This window comes from Oncorhynchus kisutch, unplaced genomic scaffold (genome assembly GCF_002021735.2).
Source record: "Oncorhynchus kisutch isolate 150728-3 unplaced genomic scaffold, Okis_V2 Okis03b-Okis08b_hom, whole genome shotgun sequence".
NCBI classification, from domain to species: Eukaryota; Metazoa; Chordata; class Actinopteri; order Salmoniformes; family Salmonidae; genus Oncorhynchus; species Oncorhynchus kisutch.
The window spans coordinates 12,594,754-12,610,108 of record NW_022261980.1 but is presented as its reverse complement, the minus strand read 5'-3'; the positions used below and the strand labels follow the sequence as shown (position 1 = coordinate 12,610,108).

Genomic DNA, 15,355 nt, shown 5'->3' with positions numbered 1-15,355 from the left:
GAAGAGTAGCTGCTTCCTTGGCAACAGCTAATGGGGGATCCATAATAAACCCCAGGAAGAGTACCTGCTTCCTTGGCAACAGCTAATGGGGGATCCATAATAAACCCCAGGAAGAGTACCTGCTTCCTTGGCAACAGCTAATGGGGATCCATAATAAACCCCAGGAAGAGTAGCTGCTTCCTTGGCAGGAACTAATGGGGATCCATAATAAACCCCAGGAAGAGTAGCTGCTTCCTTGGCAGGAACTAATGGGGATCCATAATAAACCCCAGAAAGAGTAGCTGCTTCCTTGGCAACAGCTAATGGGGGATCCATAATAAACCCCAGGAAGAGTACCTGCTTCCTTGGCAACAGCTAATGGGGGATCCATAATAAACCCCAGGAAGAGTACCTGCTTCCTTGGCAACAGCTAATGGGGATCCATAATAAACCCCAGGAAGAGTAGCTGCTTCCTTGGCAGGAACTAATGGGGATCCATAATAAACCCCAGGAAGAGTAGCTGCTTCCTTGGCAGGAACTAATGGGGATCCATAATAAACCCCAGAAAGAGTAGCTGCTTCCTTGGCAGGAACTAAGGGGGATCCATAATAAACCCCAGGAAGAGTAGCTGCTTCCTTGGCAGGAACTAATGGGGATCCATAATAAACCCCAGGAAGAGTAGCTGCTGCCTTGGCAGGAACTAATGGGGATCCATAATAAACCCCAGGAAGAGTATCTGCTGCCTTGGCAGGAACTAATGGGGATCCATAATAAACCCCAGGAAGAGTAACTGCTGCCTTGGCAGGAACTAGTGGGGATCCATAATAAACCCCAGGAAGAGTAGCTGCTTCCTTGGCAGGAACTAGTGGGGATCCCCATTAGTATGATGGTGGGTGTTGGTGTGGGATTGCTAAGAAAATGACATGCAAGTGCACGGTTTATACTGTTGTAGGCAACTCAAAGAACCCCCGTAGGTATATTTGAACCTATCAGGACTAAGGCACTTGTAGTAGTGTATCCAGGGTGCTACCATCAGTACTTTTGAACCTATCAGGACTAAGGTACTTGTAGTAGTGTATCCAGGGTGCTACCATCAGTACTTTTGAACCTATCAGGACTATGGCACTTGTAGTAGTGTATCCAGGGTGCTACCATCAGTACTTTTGAACCTATCAGGACTAAGGCACTTGTAGTAGTGTATCCAGGGTGCTACCATCAGTACTTTTGAACCTATCAGGACTAAGGCACTTGTAGTAGTGTATCCAAGGTGCTGAAAACGATGTAAACAATATGCCATGGTCATCTCTGTCACCAGATCTCAACCCAATTGAACACTTACAGTGCATTCGGATAGTATTCAGACCCATTGACTTTTTCCACATTTTGTTAAGTCTTACTCTAAAATGGATTAAATTGTTTTTTTCCCCTCATCAATCTACACACAATAGCACATAATGACATCACAATAGCACATAATGACATCACAATACGACATAATGACATCACAATACCCCATAATGACATCACAATACCACATAATGACATAGCAAAAACTGCTTTTTAGAAATGTTAGTATTCAGACCCTTTACTCAGTACTTTGTTGAAGCACCTTTGGCAGCGATTACAGCCTCGAGTCTTCTTGGGTATGACGCTACAAGCTTGGTACACCTATATTTGGGGATTTTCTCCCATTCTTCTCTGCAGATCCTCTCAAGCTCTATCAGGTGGATGCACAGCTATTTTCAGGTCTCTCCAGAGATGTTCGATCGGGTTCAAATCCAGGCTCTGGCTGGGCCACTCAATGACATTCAGAGACTTGTCCCGAAGCCACTCCTGCATTGTCTTATCTGTGTGCTTAGGTACGTTGTCCTGTTGGAAGGTGAACCTTCACCCCAGTCTGAGGTCCTGAGCGCTCTGGAGCAGGTTTTCATCAAGGATCTCTCTGTACTTTGCTCCGTTCATCTTTCCCTCGATCTTGACTAGTCTCCCAGTTTCTGCTGCTGAAAAGCATCCCCACAGCATGATGCTGCCACCACCATGCTTCACCGTAGGGATGGTGCCAAGTTTCCTCTAGACGTGACGCTTGGTATTCAGGCCAAATAGTTCAATCTTGGTTTTATCAGATCAGATAATCTTGTTTCTCAAGGTCTGAAACCTTTCGGTGCCTTTTGGCAAACTCCAAATGGGCTGTAATGTGCCTTTTACTGAGGATTGGCTTCCGTCTGGCCACTCTACCATAAAGGCCTGATTGGTGGAGTGCTGCAGAGATGGTTGTCCTGCTGGAAGGTTCTACCATCTCCACAGAGGAACACTGGAGCTCTGTCAGAGTGACCAAGGCCCTTCTCACCCCAGTTGCTTAGTTCGGCCAGGCGGCCAGTTCTAGGAAGAGTCTTGGTGGTTCCAAACTTCTTCCATTTAAGAATGATGGAGGCCACTGTGTTCTTGGGGACCTTCAATGCTGCAGACATTTTTTGGTACCTTCCCCAGATCTGTGCTTCGACACAATCCTGTCTCTGAGCTCTACGGACAATTCCTTCAACCTCAATGGCTTGGTTTTTTCTCTGACATGCACTGTCAACTGTGGGACCTTAAATAGACAGGCGTGTGCCTTTCCAAATCATGTCCAATCAATTGAATTTACCACAGGTGGACTCCAATCAAGTTGTAGAAACATCTCAAGGATGATCAATGGAAACAAGATGCACCTGAGCTCAATTTGGAGTCTGGTAGCAAAGGGTCTGAACACTTTCTGTTCAGGTATTTCTGTTTTTTTATTTTTTTTATAAATTTGACAACATTTCTAAAAACCTGTTTTTGCTTTTTCATTCTAGGGTGTTGTGTGTAGATTGAGGACGTGCGTTTTATTTAATCCATTTTAGAATAAGGCTGTAACGTAACAAAATGTGGGAAAAGTGAAGGGATCTGAATACTTATTTTAATTGATTTATGTTGGCAAGTCAGTGAAGAACAAATTCTTATTTACAATGACTGCCTACCCCGGCCAAACCCTCCCTTAACCCGGAATACGCTGGGCCAATTGTGCTCCACCCTTTGGGACTCCCGATCTCGGCTGGTTGTGATACAGCCCCGGATCGAATCCGGGTCTGTAGTGACGCCCCTAAGCACTGCAGTGCCTTAGACCGCTGCACCACTCGGGAATGCACTGTGTGGGAGATTCTGGAGTGGGTCCTGAGACAGTGTTTTCCAACCACCATCAACAAAACACCAATATGGAATTTCTGGTGGAAGAATGATGTCACATCCCTCCAATAGAGTTCCAGACACCTGTAGAATCTATACCATTGAAGCTGTTCTGGCTCAACTCCCTAGTAAAACACTTTATGTTGGTGTTTCCTTTATTTTGGCAGTTACCTGTTCTCACTAATACCACAGTTGTTGTATATATTTTCATTTTTCCTTTATTTAACTAGGCAAGTCAGTTAAGAACACATTCTTATTTTCAATGACAGCCTAGGAACAGTGGGTTTAACTGCCTTGTTCAGGGGCAGAACAACAGAGTTGTACCTTGTCAGCTCGGGGATTTGAAGTTGCAACACTTCCGGTTACTAGTCCAACGTTCTAACCACTAGGCTAATCCTGTTTTTGGCAGATCCTGTCTTCAGTAGACACCCATTATGCATCCTCTACCCAGCTGGGCAAATGTTGGCATGGGATTTCATAAAGACATTCTTTTCTGGTTGAAACAACATATTTTTTTCTGGACTACAAAAAACAGACAACAAACCCTTCCTTTTTTACAATCAGAATACAACCTGACCATGTAAAAGCCATTCAGTATATTTAGCCCACTGGAGTAGTTCTTTAAACAGTCTGCCTTTTCTCCTCTCTCTGGTTCCTATTGTGAACGTGTACTAAAGTATTCCTGTATTTACAGCAGAACAGTGGACCTCCACCACCTGATCCACCTCAAAACAATGTTTCACCAGAACCCAAACCACAACCTCAAGACTCACCCCAGAAGAGAGACAGAGAAAAACTGAAGGTCTCAACACTCTTTGATTGTGATGTCATGATCAGGTTGTGTACTGATTGTAAAATATTTTATCTTTTTACATTTTTTTAGATGTCATTTAAGTGACCAGCAAAAAGAGGTCTTTACCTGAATGTAACCTGGCGTGATCTGCCGTGGCTTCAACCCTGTGTGTGTGTGTGTGTGTGGTGTGTTTGTTATGTCCCAGGTGAAGCCCACTCTCCAGAGAGGAGGCAGTAATGCGTCTCTCCACAACAGCACCAACAGAAACACAATCTTCCAGCTGATGATCCACACACTGGACCCACTGGGAGAAGGTACTGGACTTTATATCAATCTTTATTATTACAGGGACCGCTATGGTCCTAATCTATGGTCCTAATCTATGGTCCTAATCTATGGTCCTAATCTATGGTCCTAATCTATGGTCCTAATCTATGGCCCGAATCTATGGTCCTAATCTATGGTCCTAATCTATGGTCCTAATCTATGGTCCTAATCTATGGTCCTAATCTATGGTCCTAATCTATGGTTCGAGTCTATGGTCCTAATCTATGGTCCTAATCTATGGTCCTAATCTATGGTCCTAATCTATGGTCCTAATCTATGGCCCGAATCTATGGTCCTAATCTATGGTCCTAATCTATGGTCCTAATCTATGGTCCTAATCTATGGTCCTAATCTATGGTCCTAATCTATGGTCCTAATCTATGGCCCGAATCTATGGTCCTAATCTATGGTCCTAATCTATGGCCCGAATCTATGGTCCTAATCTATGGTCCTAATCTATGGCCCGAATCTATGGTCCTAATCTATGGTCCTAATCTATGGTTCGAGTCTATGGTCCTAATCTATGGTCCTAATCTATGGCCCTAATCTATGGTCCTAATCTATGGTCCTAATCTATGGTCCTAATCTATGGTCCTAATCTATGGTTCGAGTCTATGGTCCTAATCTATGGCCCGAATCTATGGTCCTAATCTATGGTCCTAATCTATGGTTCGAGTCTATGGTCCTAATCTATGGTTCGAGTCTATGGTCCTATATTATGGTCCTAATCTCTGGTCCTATATTATGGTACGAGTCTATGGTCCTAAACTATGGTCCTATACTATGGTCCTAATCTATGGTCATATACTATGGTCCTAATCTATGGTCCTAATCTATGGTCCTAATTTATGGTTAGAATCTATGGTCCTAATCTATGGTCCTAATTTATGGTCCTAATCTATGGTCCTAATCTATGGTGTGAATCTATGGTCCTAATCTATGGTCCTAATCTATGGTCCTATACTATGGTCCTAATCTATGGTGTGAATCTATGGTCCTAATCTATGGTCCTAATCTATGGTCCTAATTTATGGTCCTAATCTATGGTCCTTATCTATGGTCCTAAATTATTGTCCTTCCTGTACAGTACCAGGGACCAGGAAGCTATGCCTCCTGGGAGGAGCTACTGAACCATGTATTATATCAAATTAAACTTTATTGATCACATACACATGGTTAGCAGATGTTAACGCGAGTGTAGCGAAATGCTTGTGCAGTAATATCTAAGTAATCTAACAAATTCACAACAACTACATTATACACAGAAATGTAAAGGAATGAATAAGAATATGTGGATGAGCGATGGCCGAACGGCATTGGCAAGATACAGTAGATGGTATAGAGTACAGTATATACATATGAGATGAGTAATGTAGGGTATGTAAACATTATATTAAGTGACATTGTTTAAAGTGGCTAGTGATACATTACATCAAGATGGCAAGATGCAGTGGATGGTATAGAGTACAGTATATACATATGAGATGAGTAATGTAGGGTATGTAAACATTATATTAAGTGACATTGTTTAAAGTGGCTAGTGATACATTACATCAAGATGGCAAGATGCAGTGGATGGTATAGAGTACAGTATATACATATGAGATGAGTAATGTAGAGTATGTAGACATGATTAAAGTGACATTATTTAAAGTGACTAGTGATACCTTTATTATGTCCATGTATTTAAGTGGCCAGAGATTTGAGTCTGTATGTTGGCTGTTTAACAGTCTGATGGCCTTGTCACTACTGCCACAGGGACCTTCTATAGTCACTACTGCCACAGGGACCTTCTATAGTCACTACTGCCACAGGGACCTTCTATAGTCACTACTGCCACAAGGACCTTCTATATTCACTACTGCCACAGGGGCCTTCTATATTCACTACTGCCACAGGGACCTTCTATATTCACTACTGCCACAGGGACCTTCTATATTCACTACTGCCACAGGGACCTTCTATATTCACTACTGCCACAATGACCTTCTATATTCATTGCTGCCACCAGGACCTTCTATATTCACTACTGCCACAGGGACCTTCTATATTCACTACTGCCACAGGGACCTTCTATATTCACTACTGCCACCAGGACCTTCTATACTCACTACTGCCACAGGGACCTTCTATATTCACTACTGCCACAGGGACCTTCTATATTCATTACTGCCACAAGGACCTTCTATATTCACTACTGTCACAGGGACCTTCTATATTCACTACTGCCACAGGGACCTTCTATATTCACTACTGTCACCAGGACCTTCTATATTCACTACTGCCACAGGGACCTTCTATATTCATTACTGCCACAGGGACCTTCTATGGTCACTACTGCCACAGGGACCTTCTATATTCATTACTGCCACAAGGACCTTCTATATTCACTACTGCCACAAGGACCTTCTATATTCACTACTGCCACAGGTACCTTCTATATTCACTACTGCCACAGGGATCTTCTATATTCACTACTGCCACAGGGACCTTCTATATTCACTACTGCCACAGGGACCTTCTATATTCAGACTGTTATCTTCACAGCAGCATCAGACTGTTAGCTTCACCTTCAGCATCAGACTGTTAGCTTCACAGCAGCATCAGACTGTTAGCTTCACAGCATCATCAGACCGTTAGCTTCACCTTCAGCATCAGACTGTTATTTTCACAGCAGCATCAGACTGTTAGCTTCACAGCAGCATCAGACTGTTAGCTTCACAGCATCATCAGACCGTTAGCTTCACCTTCAGCATCAGACTGTTAGCTTCACAGCAGCATCAGACTGTTAGCTTCACAGCAGCATCAGACTGTTAGCTTCACAGCATCATCAGACTGTTAGCTTCACAGCAGCATCAGACTGTTCACTTCACAGCAGCATCAGACTGTTAGCTTCACAGCAGCATCACACTGTTAGCTTCACAGCATCATCAGACCGTTAGCTTCACCTTCAGCATCAGACTGTTAGCTTCACAGCAGCATCAGACTGTTAGCTTCACAGCATCATCAGACCGTTAGCTTGACCTTCAGCATCAGACTGTTAGCTTTACAGTATCATCAGACCGTTAGCTTCACCTTCAGCATCAGACTGTTAGCTTCACAGCAGCATCAGACTGTTAGCTTTACAGTATCATCAGACTGTTAGCTTCACAGCAGCATCAGACTGTTAGCTTCACAGCAATATCAGACTGTTAGCTCAATGACACACACAGTCCAGTAAAACGAGAGACCTAGAGACAGTGCTATTGAGATAAAGAGATTGGTCGGCCAGAGGCTGGCTCTTATCCAGCTTTTATTAGCCTGTATTGAAAGCTGATTAAGGATGAGAGAGCTGGGAGGGAGGAGGCTGCATGGGGACAGGTCTGGCTGCCTGGTGGCCTGAGGACTCAGTGAAGGTCACTCCAGTAGAGGACAGAACAGTCACGTCCCTGTAATCCAGGAACACAGGAGGACTTGACCTCTGCTCTTCACTTCTCACACAACACGAGTCTCTAGTGTAAGGCAGCACCAAGGTGTTGAGAGGCTTTTGGATCAGGTCTCCCCCCCAGGACCAGGTTTGGAGAGTGCTGCTCTAATGGCTACTCCACGTAACAGCTCTGGGTCTCCCCCAGTACCAGGTTTGGAGAGCGCTGCTCTAATGGCTACTCCACACCACAGCTCTGGGTCTCCCCCCAGGACCAGGTTTAGAGAGTTCTGCTCTAATGGGCTACTCCACACCACAGCTCTGGGTCTCCCCCCCAGGACCAGGTTTGGAGAGAGCTGCTCTAATGGCTACTCCACACCACAGCTCTGGGTCTCCCCCCAGGACCAGGTTTGGAGAGCGCTGCTCTAATGGCTACTCCACACCACAACTCTGGATGTCAGGGGACTTGGGGGACCTGGTAAATACAGAGGCTGACTGAATATCTCTCCAACAGAGATCCTATTAAACGAGTTCTAATATGTAATGTGTCTTCCATCGCCCCCTTATTCCAGAGACAGGCTTTAGCAGAGATGTTAGAGGCCCTGGTCAGAGGAGAGTTAGACAAGGTAAGAGGGATGTCAACAATGTCACCTCCTCCTCATGTTGTCACCCTGTACTGTCACTTCATGCCAGCCCTGAGTATCTCTTCATCTTCTGTCTACTATCTGTCACTCCAACTTCCATTGTCCTACCGAGAGTTACTGAGTATCTCGTCATCTTCTGTCTACTATCTGTCACAACAACTTCCATTGTCCTATCGAGAGTTACTGAGTATCTCGTCATCTTCTGTCTACTATCTATCACAACAACTTCCATTGTCCTATCGAGAGTTACTGAGTATCTCGTCATCTTCTGTCTACTATCTGTCACAACAACTTCCATTGTCCTATCGAGAGTTACTGAGTATCTCTTCATCCTCTGTCTACTATCTATCACAACAACTTCCATTGTCCTATCGAGAGTTACTGAGTATCTCTTCATCTTCTGTCTACTATCTGTCACTCCAAAATAGACGTTTTCATCTCAACTGTATCTCACTCTTCCCTAGAAGAGGATACTAGTATTCATGCCTGCTCAGCTCATTTTCAGTCAATATTATGAAGGAAGTGGTTGTGTTTTGTTTGTGTGGTACAGTAACTTCGGTTGTGTCTATGACTCCGCTCATATTCCATCATACATTTACTCTCCACGAGGCAGCGGGTGGATATGTTGTGTCTCCGTGGTAACTGGTCATATTCCATCATACATTACTCTCCACGAGGCAGCGGGTGGAGATGTTGTGTCTCCGTGGTAACTGGTCATATTCCATCATACATTACTCTCCACGAGGCAGCGGGTGGATATGTTGTCTCCGTGGTAACTGGTCATATTCCATCATACATTACTCTCCACGAGGCAGCGGGTGGATATGTTGTGTCTCCGTGGTAACTGGTCATATTCCATCATACATTACTCTCCACGAGGCAGCGGGTGGATATGTTGTGTCTCCGTGGTAACTGGTCATTTTACCTGACGTATCTCTGCCAATTAGAAACAACAACCTTTAATGGGGAGGTCAGGACGGAGGTGTCGGTGCAGAGGAAAGGTAAGGCCAACGTTATCTGTACGTTTAGTGCTTGATTTGGTTAGCGTCTGTGAATGTTCTCGTAACGTTCTGTATACACGTTGTGTTTGGGTTTGATGTTGTCGTTATGTTCTGTGAATGTTCTCGTAACGTTCTGTATACACGGTGCGTTTGGGTTTGATGTTGTCGTTATGTTCTGTGAATGTTCTCGTAACGTTCTGTATACACGTTGCGTTTGGGTTTGATGTTGTCGTTCTGTGAATGTTCCCGTAACGTTCTGTATACACGTTGTGTTTGGGTTTGATGTTTGTTCCTAACTGACTTAGCCTAGTTAAATAAAGGTAAAATTAAATTTAAAAATGTTGTCGTTATGTTTTGTGAATGTTCTCGGTACGTTGGTTATGGGTTCTCTTTGTCTTGGTGTTGTCTGTAAGGCTTTGTGTTAGAGCTGTACTGCTGTCTGCAGGCCACACAGCAGGGATGTGCGTCTAACTGTTACACATTAATGTTTTTCGTGCTACTTTACATGAAGTTACGTGTCTCACAACCATTGTAGCTCTTTGAGGCATGCAGACATGCCAACCTGTTGTTGATGAGAAACGGTCACAGACATTTTAAACAGCTCACAGTCAGTTGTACGTGGTAATCCTCAATGTCTCATACTGCATTGAGGGATAGAGTTAACCAGCAGCCAGCGGGAGGGTAGACAGCAGGACACACGGACACACGGCAGGACACACGGCAGGACAGCAGGACACACGGCAGGACACACGGCAGGACACACGGACACACGGACACACAGCAGGACACACGGACACACGGCAGGACTATAGGTGATATCCAGGCCTATAGGTGATATCCAGGCCTATAGGTGAGGTCCAGGCCTATAGGTGAGGTCCAGGCCTATAGGTGATATCCAGGCCTATAGGTGAGGTCCAGGCCTATAGGTGATGTCCAGGCCTATAGGTGAGGTCCAGGCCTATAGGTGAAATCCAGGCCTATAGGTGAGGTCCAGGCCTATAGGTGAGATCCAGGCCTCAGTGTGGTGTGTTGATGTGACTCAGTGTGGTGTGTTGATGTGACTCAGTGTGGTGTGTTGACGTGACTCCTAGTGTGCTGTGTTGGTGTGACTCCTAGTGTGGTGTGTTGATGTGACTCAGTCTGGTGTGTTGATGTGACTCAGTCTGGTGTGTTGATGTGACTCAGTGTGGTGTGTTGATATGACTCGGTGTGGTGTGTTGACGTGACTCCTAGTGTGCTGTGTTGGTGTGACTCCTAGTGGGGTGTGTTGATGGGACTCCTAGTGGGGTGTGTTGATGTGACTCCTAGTGGGGTGTGTTGATGTGACTCCTAGTGGGGTGTGTTGGTGTGACTCCTAGTGGGGTTTGTTGATGTGACTCCTAGTGGGGTGTGTTGGTGTGACTCCTAGTGGGTTTGACACCTAGTGGGGTGTGACTCCTAGTGGGGTGTGTTGTTGTGACTCCTAGTGGGGTGTGTTGTTGTGACTCCTAGTGTGGTGTGTTGACGTGACTCCTAGTGTGCTGTGTTGGTGTGACTCCTAGTGTGGTGTGTTGATGTGACTCAGTCTGGTGTGTTGATGTGACTCAGTCTGGTGTGTTGATGTGACTCAGTGTGGTGTGTTGATATGACTCGGTGTGGTGTGTTGACGTGACTCCTAGTGTGCTGTGTTGGTGTGACTCCTAGTGGGGTGTGTTGACGTGACTCCTAGTGTGCTGTGTTGGTGTGACTCCTAGTGTGCTGTGTTGGTATGACTCCTAGTGTGCTGTGTTGGTGTGACTCTTAGTGGTGTGTTGCTGTGACTCAGTCTGGTGTGTTGATGTGACTCAGTATGGTGTGTTGATATGACTCGGTGTGGTGTGTTGACGTGACTCCTAGTGTGCTGTGTTGGTGTGACTCCTAGTGGGGTGTGTTGAAGTGACTCCTAGTGTGCTGTGTTGGTGTGACTCCTAGTGTGCTGTGTTGGTGTGACTCCTAGTGTGCTGTGTTGGTGTGACTCCTAGTGTGCTGTGTTGATGTGACTCCTAGTGGGGTGTGTTGAAGTGACTCCTAGTGTGCTGTGTTGATGTGACTCCTAGTGGGGTGTGTTGTTGTGACTCCTAGTGGGGTGTGTTGATGTGACTCCTAGTGGGGTGTGTTGGTGTGACTCCTAGTGGGGTGTGTTGATGTGACTCCTAGTGGTGTGTGTTGATGTGACTCCTAGTGGGGTGTGACTACTAGTGTGGTGTGTTGTTGTGACTCCTAGTGGGGTGTGTTGTTGTGACTCCTAGTGGGGTGTGTTGGTGTGACTCCTAGTGGGGTGTGTTGGTGTGACTCCTAGTGGGGTGTGACTCCTAGTGGGGTGTGTTGATGTGACTCCTAGTGGGGTGTGTTGATGTGACTCCTAGTGGGGTGTGACTCCTAGTGGGGTGTGTTGATGGGACTCCTAGTGGGGTGTGTTGATGTGACTCCTAGTGGGGTGTGTTGATGTGACTCCTAGTGGGGTGTGTTGATGTGACTCCTAGTGGGGTGTGTTGATGTGACTCCTAGTGGGGTGTGTTGATGTGACTCCTAGTGGGGTGTGACTCCTAGTGGGGTGTGTTGATGTGACTCCTAGTGGGGTGTGACTACTAGTGTGGTGTGTTGTTGTGACTCCTAGTGGGGTGTGTTGTTGTGACTCCTAGTGGGGTGTGTTGGTGTGACTCCTAGTGGGGTGTGACTCCTAGTGGGGTGTGTTGATGTGACTCCTAGTGGGGTGTGTTGATGTGACTCCTAGTGGGGTGTGTTGATGTGACTCCTAGTGGGGTGTGTTGATGTGACTCCTAGTGGGGTGTGACTCCTAGTGGGGTGTGTTGATGGGACTCCTAGTGGGGTGTGTTGATGTGACTCCTAGTGGGGTGTGTTGATGTGACTCCTAGTGGGGTGTGTTGATGTGACTCCTAGTGGGGGTGTGTTGATGTGACTCCTAGTGGGGTGTGTTGGTGTGACTCCTAGTGGGGTGTGACTCCTAGTGGGGTGTGTTGATGTGACTCCTAGTGGGGTGTGGACTACTAGTGGGGTGTGTTGTTGTGACTCCTAGTGGGGTGTGTTGATGTGACTCCTAGTGGGGTGTGACTCCTAGTGGGGTGTGTTGATGTGACTCCTAGTGGGGTGTGTTGATGTGACTCCTAGTGGGGTGTGTTGGTGTGACTCCTAGTGGGGTGTGTTGATGTGACTCCTAGTGGGGTGTGTTGGTGTGACTCCTAGTGGGTTTGACACCTAGTGGGGTGTGACTCCTAGTGGGGTGTGTTAATGTGACACCTGGTGGGGTGTGTTGATGTGACTCCTAGTGGGGTGTGTGGGTGTGGCTCCTAGTGGGGTGTGTTGGTGTGACTCCTAGTGGGGTGTGTTGGTGTGACTCCTAGTGGGGGTGTGTGGGTGTGGCTCCTAGTATGGTGTGTGGGTGTGGCTCCTAGTGGGGTGTGTTGGTGTGACTCCTAGTGGGTTTGACACCTAGTGGGGTGTGTTGGTGTGACTCCTAGTGGGGTGTGACTCCTAGTGGGGTGTGTTGATGGGACTCCTAGTGGGGTGTGTTGATATGACTCCTAGTGGGGTGTGTTGATGTGACTCCTAGTGGGGTGTGTTGATGTGACTCCTAGTGGGGTGTGTTGATGTGACTCCTAGTGGGGGTGTGTTGATGGGACTCCTAGTGGGGTGTGTTGATGTGACTCCTAGTGGGGTGTGTTGATGTGACTCCTAGTGGGGTGTGTTGATGTGACTCCTAGTGGGGTGTGACTCCTAGTGGGGTGTGTTGATGTGACTCCTAGTGGGGTGTGACTACTAGTGGGGTGTGTTGTTGTGACTCCTAGTGGTGTGTGTTGATGTGACTCCTAGTGGGGTGTGACTCCTAGTGGGGTGTGTTGATGTGACTCCTAGTGGGGTGTGTTGGTGTGACTCCTAGTGGGTTTGACACCTAGTGGGGTGTGACTCCTAGTGGGGTGTGTTAATGTGACACCTGGTGGGGTGTGTTGATGTGACTCCTAGTGGGGTGTGTGGGTGTGGCTCCTAGTGGGGTGTGTTGGTGTGACTCCTAGTGGGGTGTGTTGGTGTGACTCCTAGTGGGGTGTGTGGGTGTGGCTCCTAGTATGGTGTGTGGGTGTGGCTCCTAGTGGGGTGTGTTGGTGTGACTCCTAGTGGGTTTGACACCTAGTGGGGTGTGTTGGTGTGACTCCTAGTGGGGTGTGACTCCTAGTGGGGTGTGTTGATGGGACTCCTAGTGGGGTGTGTTGATATGACTCCTAGTGGGGTGTGTTGATGTGACTCCTAGTGGGGTGTGTTGATGTGACTCCTAGTGGGGTGTGTTGATGTGACTCCTAGTGGGGTGTGTTGATGGGACTCCTAGTGGGGTGTGTTGATGTGACTCCTAGTGGGGTGTGTTGATGTGACTCCTAGTGGGGTGTGTTGATGTGACTCCTAGTGGGGTGTGACTCCTAGTGGGGTGTGTTGATGTGACTCCTAGTGGGGTGTGACTACTAGTGGGGTGTGTTGTTGTGACTCCTAGTGGTGTGTGTTGATGTGACTCCTAGTGGGGTGTGACTCCTAGTGGGGTGTGTTGTTGTGACTCCTAGTGGGGTGTGTTGGTGTGACTCCTAGTGGGGTGTGTTGGTGTGACTCCTAGTGGGGTGTGACTCCTAGTGGGGTGTGTTGATGTGACTCCTAGTGGGGTGTGTTGATGTGACTCCTAGTGGGGTGTGTTGATGTGACTCCTAGTGGGGTGTGACTCCTAGTGGGGTGTGTTGATGTGACTCCTAGTGGGGTGTGTTGATGTGACTCCTAGTGGGGTGTGTTGATGTGACTCCTAGTGGGGTGTGTTGATGTGACTCCTAGTGGGGCGTGTTGATGTGACTCCTAGTGGGGTGTGACTCCTAGTGGGGTGTGTTGATGTGACTCCTAGTGGGGTGTGTTGATGTGACTCCTAGTGGGGTGTGTTGATGTGACTCCTAGTGGGGTGTGTTGATGTGACTCCTAGTGGGGTGTGTTGGTGTGACTCCTAGTGGGGTGTGTTGGTGTGACTCCTAGTGGGGTGTGTGGGTGTGGCTCCTAGTATGGTGTGTGGGTGTGGCTCCTAGTGGGGTGTGTTGGTGTGACTCCTAGTGGGTTTGACACCTAGTGGGGTGTGTTGGTGTGACTCCTAGTGGGGTGTGACTCCTAGTGGGGTGTGTTGATGGGACTCCTAGTGTGGTGTGTTGATGTGACTCAGTGTGGTGTGTTGATGTGACTCAGTGTGGTGTGTTGATGTGACTCAGTGTGGTGTGTTGATGTGACTCAGTGTGGTGTGGTGATGTGACTCAGTGTGGTGTGTTGATGTGACTCAGTGTGGTGTGTTTATGTGACTCAGTGTGGTGTGTTGATGTGACTCAGTGTGGTGTGTTGATGTGACTCAGTGTGGTGTGTTGATGTGACTCAGTGTGGTGTGTTGATGTGACTCAGTGGGGTGTGTTGATGTGACTCAGTGTGGTGTGTTGATGTGACTCAGTGTGGTGTGTTGATGTGACTCAGTCTGGTGTGTTGATGAGACTCAGTGTGGTGTGTTTATGTGACTCAGTGTGGTGTGTTGATGAGACTCAGTGTGGTGTGTTGATGCGACTCCTAGTGGGGTGTGTTGATGTGACTCCTAGTGGGGTGTGACGGTGTGTGTCTGACACGGTCACCTTGGTTAAGACACACACTGACACGGTGGTGTGTTGATGTGACTCAGTGTGGTGTGTTGATGTGACTCAGTGTGGTGTGTTGATGAGACTCAGTGTGGTGTGTTGATGCGACTCCTAGTGGGGTGTGTTGATGTGACTCCTAGTGGGGTGTGACGGTGTGTGTCTGACACCTTGGTTAAGACACACACTGACACGGTGGTGTGTTGATGTGACTCAGTGTGGTGTGTTGATGTGACTCAGTGTGGTGTGTTGATGAGACTCAGTGTGGTGTGTTGATGCGACTCCTAGTGGGGTGTGTTGATGTGACTCCTAGTGGGGTGTGACGGTGTGTGTCTGACACG

The 15,355-nt window shown here is 47.2% G+C and overlaps 1 protein-coding gene across 4 annotated transcripts in view; it reads left to right on the top strand.

The window, feature by feature from the left end:
• The window catches only part of LOC116352999 (sodium/potassium/calcium exchanger 1-like), a 38,741-nt gene that overhangs the window by 8,667 nt on the left and 14,719 nt on the right, over positions 1-15,355 (top strand). The window contains exons 4-7 of one of the 4 annotated variants that reach the window (XM_031812776.1): positions 3,875-3,982; positions 4,179-4,287; positions 8,276-8,329; positions 9,295-9,348. In XM_031812776.1, coding sequence (XP_031668636.1) covers positions 3,875-3,982; positions 4,179-4,287; positions 8,276-8,329; positions 9,295-9,348 — 325 coding nt within the window. The remainder of the gene's footprint in view (positions 1-3,874; positions 3,983-4,178; positions 4,288-8,275; positions 8,330-9,294; positions 9,349-15,355) is intronic. The other 3 variants (XM_031812778.1, XM_031812777.1, XM_031812779.1) reach the window with 3 other exon arrangements.